Raw genomic sequence first — 9695 nt, forward strand, 5'->3', positions numbered from 1 at the left:
ACCCGCTCGGCGCCCCTCTCTCTCCTCTGTGAGCCCTCTAGCTCGGTCTCGGTGCCGGCTTGTAATGCTGAATGCCGGAAGTGACGTCAATTTCTGGCGCTCAGCATTACAAGCCGGCACCGTGGCAGAGCAGGGAGACTCGCCGCAGGGCTGTTTAAAGTAAAGGTAAGTACAAAGAGGGGGGGGGATAGAGTAGATAAAGGCGTCGGCGAAGTTTAAATTGCCGCCACCCCGCGTCGGCATTTTATACCCCATAATGCCCCAGGCGGCATTATGTCTTGGGCCGGCCCTGCTACAATATACCTTACAAAGACATTACTTTGCTTCCAACTTTGTGGCACCAGTTTGGGGAAGGTCCTTCATGTTCCAGCATGGCCAGAAAGGACCATAAGTAGATGGTTGGATGAGGTTGCTGTGGAGAGACTCGAATGGCTGCACAGAGCCCTGACCACATCCCCATAGAACACCTCTGGAAGGAACTGGAACGCTGGCAGGTACTCATGCATACCAAATATTTGTAGATTGGACAAAAGGTTGAAAGTGTTACATTTGCTGCAGACTTCTTTTGCTATTGATAGGATTCTTACGGTGTATTAATGTCTGTATTTTGATCCGTGTAAGTTAATTGAAAAAAATACTGTTTCATACATAATAAAAAAATTTATTGTTTTAAAGGTATCTTAAGTAAAAAAGTATGTGTTGCTTTTTTGCATCTCTGACTGCGGGTTAGGAAACCCCTTTTTTGGTTTTTTTCTAGATATTGTGCTTCAGGGAGATGACTCCCATTTTATCCCTTTGAGAGTCACCTAGTTCAATGCATTTCTCTCCTGACAGTTAAAGGGTTAACACAGACAAGAGACCATACTCTATATCTTAATAAGCTGCAGATTAAAAGTACACTGTATAAGTGTAACAATAATGAACAAAAACTAAGCTAGAGCGTGTCATTAAAATTTCAGGACACTTGGCAGCTACCCACCCACACAATGAATGGTGTTTTCTCTTCTTCTATGTGAGATGAGGCTCTGTCTACATCATTGCCAGGATTGGCTGTCTTCTCCATCCTATGCTATTGCCAATAAATTACTAACCAATCCTAAGAGAAGACAGTGAAAACCAATAGGAGGTAAAGTAGCATAGCTTAGTGTCCTTAGGATTACAGAAACATCCAGTCTTATTGGATGCTGTGCAGAGAAGGCTTAGTTGCAATTTTAATGTCAGTTTTTTATATAGACTGGGAATTTACAGATGTAACTTTGTGATGTGGGACTTCCTTTATCCCTGCTTTTAAGTAGGTGACATCATCACCTGGGATCTGTGACTTCATTGAGTGCTAATTATCCACATCAGATCATTACAGGTAATTATGCTTCTTCCCTCCCTGCAGGGCAGATGTGCAGAGATCAGATCCATCCTTGCAGTCTGCTTTTTTTTTTTATTGCTTTCATGCTAGAATCATATTATTAACTTCATCACAATTGCCAAGTGCATGTACTTTTCATTTTATCTTGCCTTTGCTGATGTTAAGTTCTAGGAGAGAAGTCCTTTCCACCCACCCTTCTCTTGGAATGCTAGAACTCTTGATCTTGGAAGAATTTGACTGCTTTGTATGTGACACATTGTATCTCATTTAAAAATACAAATAATGCAGGTTTAAATGCTTGAAACATTGTAAATAATTAAATACATGGTCAGCAAACCAAATAAAAAGATTTTAGTGTCGTAACTAAAGTTCACATTTAAGTTTACTCTGCCTTGCCAATTTAAGGACTTTAGTGCCTTAAAGATCACCAAAGGTGATGGTCACGAGAAGCTTCTGTTCTGCCAGTTCTTACCTCTGGGGTTTTGGAGTTGGCTGGAGCGTTGTGGTTTTAACATCCCACAATGGCAAGTTCATCCAAGAAGAAGGGCTGAGCTGGCCCTGTATAATGTATAATTTACACTGATGATCTAACTATACTTTACACAGGGTCAGCCAGGCTCTGCCTGCAGCAGAAGCTCACTGGGGACAGTCCTTCATAATGTATAGTGAAGACAAGGAGCTGGTACCTTATCTGTCCTGACAACTGTCCCTTTGGTGAATAGATTCCTATTTTAAGGTATGCATGGGAGCATGTTTGCTTCCTAGGAAATGATTTATGCTGGGTGGCCATGAAAGATGAGACAAGGAAGCTCTTCAGAGTGTTATCTCGTCTTAACTCTTAAGAAGTTGTGCATCTGTCACTTTATTAAATTTATTTGATTTATTGGTGTTTGCAAACAAAAAATGATGAATGAGTTTGAATGTTTAAGAAAGGTTGGATAAAAAAGTGGAGAATAAAATAAAGCATGAATGCTCATTGCAGAACAGGGAGAACAGATAAGTCAGAGATGGGGATGCCAGCTAGGTCAGGAACCAAACTTCCAGTGTCGTCTTCTGGATGTAGGAAAAGCCAAAAAAGAACGAAACCATGATTTGTATCTCAAAATGGGTCCCAGTCTGTGAGCTGCACAAATTCCAGGTCTTCTTGGCCAGACGAATCTGGCAAATCTGTGAAACTGCCAGTTGTGTGCGAAACAGACACTTTGTATTCTAGCACCTGTCTAGAACATTTGCAGGTATTTGATACAAAGGAACAGCTGAGAAGCGAGATGAACATAGAGAGCGAGAAGTAACCCTAGTGAAAAAGACAGAACTCCACCTTTCCACATGAGCTTCAGACAATCCAAGAAAAAATCTGGCCTGAAGTAGTTTTCATAGATTCCGAATGTTTGCAAGAAGCATTTCATAAAGCGGAAGCCGGTGAGTTAAAGATATTTTGCTAAATTACCGGTATTTGAAATATTTGGTATTGATGACACTTCAGTGTTTTGTGACCTAGCAGTGGATCTATTGGAAGAGGGAAAAATGTGAACATAAATATTTATGAGTCCTATATGTGTACTGGCAGCCCCTGCAAATAAATACTCAGGGAAGAAGTATTTATGAATACGAAGCCACAGCGTATTAGCGATCCACTGAAAGCTGGGCCAGGATCTCTTTAGTCTTTTTGGTTCTCTCTATTCCTTTAAATTTTAAGGAGCATTATTAAAAGTTTAGTTTTTAATCTACTTCTCATCACTAGTTATAAATTTTTATATTTCTTATAAGTTTAGTTCCATGTAGTAATTTTGTTGTGGGGGGGGGGGGTGAATTGTATAACCACTTCTAATGTTATATTACAACTATAATGTGTGCATTTAAGAACGATTCTGTCCATTTCCCCTGCTTTATTAACATTAAACCTTATTTAGTCCTTGGTCTTGTATTTACAGTAAGGATACCCTTATGCCTATCCCATCCATGTTCAAGTTCTCTCATTGTATTGTCCTCTACCACTTCTGCTAAGAAGGCTTTCCCACCTATACACTACCCTCTCCATGAAGTAAAATGTGCTACATTGGGAACAGTGTTCTGTAAACCATTCCATGTATGTCTGATGTTGGCTTTCAAAGCAGTGTGTTATAATAGTGTTATAATAGGAAGGTGTCCAGCCATGAATGCCTGTGTCTTAACTATTTCTAGTTACATTGAACTACTTGTTTTAATTAACATATATTCATTAAAACGCTATCCTGTCTTCTGTCTGTATAGTAGTGTTTAAATTCTGCTTTAGCTTAAAGTATTTTATTTTTTTTTTTCTTTAACTCATTCCTTCACTGCTTATTTAAAAAAAAACCTACATCTTGATGTTTTAACTTATCATCATCTTTAGTGGAAAGCTCTGACCACCAGTTACACCTCGTTCCTCCCCTGATTTCTGTATCACAGTGTTATACAGCCCTAAAAGTTACCTTACCTGTAATTAAGGACTATGAAGGGGCTATCAGCTCCTCCTGCACTGAAAGGGAGCAAAGGGTTCGACAACTTTTACTAGTGTGGCCTGACATTACAGATTGTTCTGAGAGCAAGGACTTTATCTGGTTGTTGCCGCACCCCCCTACTTGTCCCCTTATCCTTCAAGGCCGTGTTTAAACTTACTGAAGTCCTCTGTAGACATCCAGGCACCTCAAGCCTTGCAGAGGTGCGCATTCTTTTCCTCTCTTTTCCCGTGGTTGCAGCCCAGTTCTTCATGGCAGCTCTCACGTGGCCTTCTCTCGAAGCCATGGTGGCTATGCCCACCTCAGGTGCTGCCCTCCCCATTCCCACTTCTTGCCATGTGCCCCAGAATGAGACACCTGAAGACACCTGAAGTGTTGCGAGTGGGATACGTCAAGATCCCAGGGGTTGGGATCCACCTGTAGACAGTAAATGACTGCTGACGTGATTATTACCGTATATTGCTTGCTGTAGTAAAACTTTGCTGTTCTCTGCTTACATCTAACAAAAAATGTATTTCTCAGTTTCTCGCTTTTGTGGACTACAACTCCCATCACGCTCAGCAAGAATACTGATGACAGTGATGAGAATTGTAGCCCTGGAGAGTGCACTGGGTTGCAAAAATGGTGCTATGATCCTTTGTGGTCCTTTGTATTTTCTACTTCTATTTTGTTTTTTTCTTTACCATAATTATGGAATCAAACCCCTGTTAATGTCTGCCTGATCTGTGATATATTGTGTGTAATCACTAGGGTTGCCAAACTCAAAATGCAAAAAACTGGCCTTAACCCGGGATAATAGTAACCGTGCCCACTGCACATAACCCGTAACTTACAGAATTATTTTCGAGTAGATATTTTTTATACATTGAAAATATTTCCTAATAACGTTACATCGGTAAAGACAAAAGTCTATTGATTTCAACCTTGCTAACATATCCTTCTTTTCATTCATGAATATGAAGGTAAAAATAACACTTCTAGGAGTATGCAAATTACCTCAAAGGGAACAAAGTCATTCTTTTATATGAATAAAAAATACTCAACCACCTGTGTGCTAGTGGAGTGTATACATATTTGTTGTCTTTTTCCATCAAAAAAGACCCAACAAAATTAACAGCCACCCGCACAACAAAAGTATACTTAACGGCTAGCAAATCCTTTTTTCACTAACATATTTACTGCACAGACATTTTTGTTAATGTACCCATAATGCACTGTTGTGCACGTATTTATATTTTTGATTTTTATTAAAAAAATATTTTCTTTCTTTGCTGGTCTCTCTGGTTGCTTGTGTTCTAGTCTAGGCCGACACATCATCTGCCACAAAACCAGGGGGCAGATCGCCCTCTTGGGTGATGAGGCCACCCCATTGTGACTACCTGGCAGAGACCTCCAACGCTGGTTTATTGTTGTACCCGAGCTCCTGTTAAGATGAAAAAATACAAAGTTTACTTCTACAAATGTTAAGTAAAAAAAATCTTAATGTGATTTCTTTTTTATTTAGTAAATCAAGATGAATTCCACCAGGGAATCATTTGGTAGAGTCACGTGCAATGGGCTTTCTGAAGCCGAAAAGACGATCTCTCTAGTGGCAGCAGACCACGGCCAGCAAATAGTAAATGTGCTGCAAAACTTCAGAGAGCAACAGATTTTTTTTGACTTCATCATAAATGTGAAGGATGAGCTAATGCCTTGTCATCGTTGTGTGCTGGCAGCAAGCAGTGACTTTTTTAGGTACGTATTATACCATGAAAAATGGTAGTTTTGATGTCTATGCTTCCTTTGATGGATCACAGAACCTCACTGCTCAACATGTATGGAGAGTCTCGGGTACTTCTTACTCATTAGCTTTTTCTTTGGGGTTACATCTTGATCCATTTTGCTGTATAAGGCTAGGTTTCCACTTGGTTTTTTTTTGCTAAAAACGCCCATAAAAACGCCAATAGCGCCACCTGGCGTTTTTTTTGTGAAAAACGGCTGCAGCCAGATGTTAGCTGTAATTCAATAGGAAATTGCAAAATGCCATTTCCACTTGGCGTTTTTCTGTTTGGCGTTTTTTCAGTCCTCTTTGGCGTTTTTCTGCTTTTTTGGGCTCTGTGGCAGTTTTTCAAAACTGCAGCATGTTGACACTCTGGCGTTTTTTGCAAGAAATCTTGGCTTTTTTTCTCCAATAGAAGTCTATGGGAGAGAAAAAACGCCATGAAAAAGCCATGTGGGTTTATTGCCTTGGCGTTTTTTATGGCGTTTTTTCCACAGTTACAATGCAGAGGATGGACCCAGTATCTGTGTGTCCTACGAGAAATAGGCTGGAAACAAACAGTTTCACACAAAACAAAGTCCTGGACTGGTTCATATTGAATTTTACACCATTTGGAACAAACATGCCATTACAAACAAACATACGCGACCGGATCCTGCGTGCCAAAAGCAACAGCAAACAATTTGCACCATCATTTGGGGCCAATCTTCCCAGAGGAGCAGACATTCGAAATAAAGCATGCCTTACAAACCACAGAAAAGAGACAAAAGGGTCTACCAAGTAAATGACATCAGGAGAGGGCAGATACTTGCCATTTATCCTAATCCCTTTTAGCTGGGTGAAACTTCTAACTTGTAAAGGCTGGAAAAACTGCCTAAGGTCAAAAAAAGCAATTTCCACAGAAAGGCTAAAACGCCAGAAAAAACTGCAGAAAAAACGCCAAAACGCAGGTAAATGCAGTGGCAGTTTTCTTGGCAGTTTTCCTGGCGTTTTTCATCAAGAAAAAAACGCCGGACAAAAACCCAAGTGGAAACCTAGCCTAACAGGGATGTCCTAAGGTCTTTGTCTTCCACCGGCAGAGTCTTTTTCCTGTTGTTCTCCACTCAATACTATTGAGAGTCACAGTGCATATTACAGTATGTGCCATCTGGGCACCAAGAGTTTCTTAGTCCTCATGGACCAACAGAGAGCATGAAAAAGAGACACTGAGGTATTAATAAGATTAGTAACAGAACATCTGATCCATAGTGACAGGTATGGCCAGGATAGCATTATGATTAAAAGAGACAAACAGGTTAAGTTAAAAAAAAAAATCCTAAAATATCTTAAATGATGACCCATTTTAAAGTTTGTGAACATAGCATAAACCAAAAACGTAAATCAAGCCTAAACTCAAGTAAATTTCACTATTTTGTAAAAAAAAAAAAAAAAAAAAAAAAAAAAAGCCACATACAATGGTTCTTAAGCACTCTTGCTAGCTTCAGGTAATGTGATGGACATGTGTGTGGTCCACAAATTCTAATCTATCTGCATAACTCTCAACAGTCCCGAATTTAGCTGGACAGGCTTGGTTTTCAGGCAATGAACATGGCTCTTTTAGGGATATCCTCTGATCTCCTCTGACTTGTCCAGGGAGGCAAAAACACAATGGAGACCAGTGGAGTAGATACATAGATTTTACACTGCGATGAGTTGTTGACTTTTTAAATAGTTCAGCATTTAATATGTCATGGGCATTTTACGTTAATTCTTGATTAAAGTATTTTTTATAAAAGTTTATTTGTTCGTGTGTAAACTTTTTCTCCTCCATTTACAGGGCTATGTTTGAAGTGAATATGAAAGAACGAGATGGCGGGAGTGTAAACATTAGCAATTTATCACCTAGCGCTGTAAAGGCATTTCTTGATTACGCGTACACAGGCAAAGCAGAAATAACGGAGGGAAATGTTGATATGCTCTTTCAGATGGCATCGTTTTTTCAAGTGGCCCTACTTTCCAAAGCATGCAGTGACTTTTTAATAAAAACTATTGATATAAATAATTGTTTGCAGTTGCTGTCGATATCTGAAGGTTACGGCTCAACACGTTTGTTTGATCGTGCCTTGGAATTTACCCTGCAGAACTTCTCATTACTAACTCAGTCTACCGATTTCTTAGAATTAAATATTAGTGTGCTGGAAAAATGCCTGCAAGACGACGATTTATGTGTGTCGGAAGAAGAATTTGTGTTGTCCGCAGTGCTTTCCTGGACCAAGCATCATTTGTACCAACGAGAGAAGTATTTTCCTCAGCTATTAAATAAAGTTAGATTACATCACTTATCTCAATCCACGCTGCAAGACATTCTACTCTCAGAGGAACAATTATTAAAAAGCACAAATTGCTTTTCCACAATCAATTCTGCAATGAAAAAAGTAGAACGTGCCGGTGGGCTTTTTCCAGACGCTCGGCTTTCGACAACAGAGAAGTACATCTTTGTTCACAAGACTGCAGAAGAGGGAGGAACTCAGCATACGTTCTGCTACGGGATAAAAACTGATAAGTGGCTACAGCTTCCGCAAATTCATATTGTGGATCTCCCAGGTTCAAGTTTATCAAGCTATGGAGAAAAGATATTCATAACTGGAGGTTGTAAGGGGAATTGTTGTAGGGCGGTGAGGCTTCATATAGCTGAGCCTTACCATGATGCCACTGACCAAACATGGTGCTACTGTCCAGTGAGCAATAATTCTTCTTTGGTCCCTGCCATGAAAAAGCCAAGAACGATGCATACGTCAGTTGTAGCGCTCAACCAATTATTTGTGATCGGTGGAAAGACTCAAGGTGCGCATGACATTCGAAGCCTGCTAGATGTGGAATCTTACAATCCTCTCAGTAAAGAATGGAAATCAGTAAGTACGTTGCCGAGAGGGATCTACTACCCAGAAGCCAGCGCGTGCAAAAATGTCATTTACGTTCTAGGTTCTGAAGTTGAAATCACGGATGCTTTTAATCCTTCACTTGACTGTTTCTTCAAGTATAATGCAGATACAGATCAATGGAGTGAACTTGTAGCAGAGTTTGGGCATTTCTTCCACGCAACCTTAATCAAAGCCGTACCTGTCAATAACACTTTGTACATCTGCGATCTTTCCACATATAAAGTGTATAGTTTTTGCCCGGAGACTTGTGTTTGGAAGGGGGAAGGGTCTTTCGAATGTGCAGGATTTAATGCAGGAGCAGTTGGAATTGAAGATAAAATTTATATACTAGGAGGGGATTATGCACCTGATGAAATCACTGATGAAGTTCAAGTTTACCATAGCAACCGCTCGGAGTGGGAGGAAGTCTCTCCAATGCCTCAAGCTTTAACAGAATTTTATTGTGAAGTAATTCAGTTCAACAAGTGCAGGGATCCATGGGGTGTAAGCCATTTGTAACTGTTTACCTCTCACATGATGAAGTTATATTTCTTTTTCTTAGACATGTTGCCATCAACATCGTAGTCTCCTCCATGACAGGAGGCTTCTGTCGATCAGGGTAGGGTGACCTGTTTGTCTTTTACTGTAAACAACAATTTCTATAACATTTCCTTCAAACAATTATGCGAGTCCAACTGTATATTAACACTGGGGGAAGGAGGGACACACTCTCTTTGGTCCAGAGTTGCTTTTCTTAAGCAAAAAACGTACCATGTTGCCCCATTTCAGGTCAACACTCACTGTTGCATGGCTAGGGTTCCTCACTTGGTCCTGATGTTCCATTCTGGGGAGTACAAATGAATCTGGAGGCAGATTACATGGAAGAGACATCTTCAACTCCAACCATTGCCTTGATCTTCTGGAAAGGAAACCTTTTATAAATCATTAATCCTGAGAACTACTGTATGTTAATTATAATAATATTTAAGAAACATTTCAAAAATGTCTTAAATTAAACCAAATTTCAAATAATCTTTGATTATTCTTATTGCATGTACTATATAATTGTTTAATACGTTTGAATCAAATGATTCATTTTCTATTATTTCAAATATACATCTGTTTAAAGTATGTTATAGAATTTTAAAAATGCGTTAACCTATATTCTATTCAGTTGCGGCTGGATGAATCCTTGT

The 9695-nt window shown here is 39.6% G+C and overlaps 1 protein-coding gene across 1 annotated transcript; it reads left to right on the top strand.

The window, feature by feature from the left end:
• The first annotated feature begins 5348 nt into the window (after positions 1-5348).
• KBTBD3 (kelch repeat and BTB domain containing 3) lies at positions 5349-9430 on the top strand. The gene is made up of 2 exons (XM_053457883.1): positions 5349-5574; positions 7416-9430. Exons 1-2 carry the CDS (start codon positions 5354-5356, stop codon positions 9016-9018), a joined length of 1824 nt encoding a protein of 607 aa, XP_053313858.1. The 5' UTR covers positions 5349-5353; the 3' UTR covers positions 9019-9430.
• The last annotated feature ends 265 nt before the right edge of the window (positions 9431-9695 follow it).

Source organism: Spea bombifrons, chromosome 2 (assembly GCF_027358695.1).
Source record: "Spea bombifrons isolate aSpeBom1 chromosome 2, aSpeBom1.2.pri, whole genome shotgun sequence".
Taxonomy (NCBI): Eukaryota; Metazoa; Chordata; class Amphibia; order Anura; family Pelobatidae; genus Spea; species Spea bombifrons.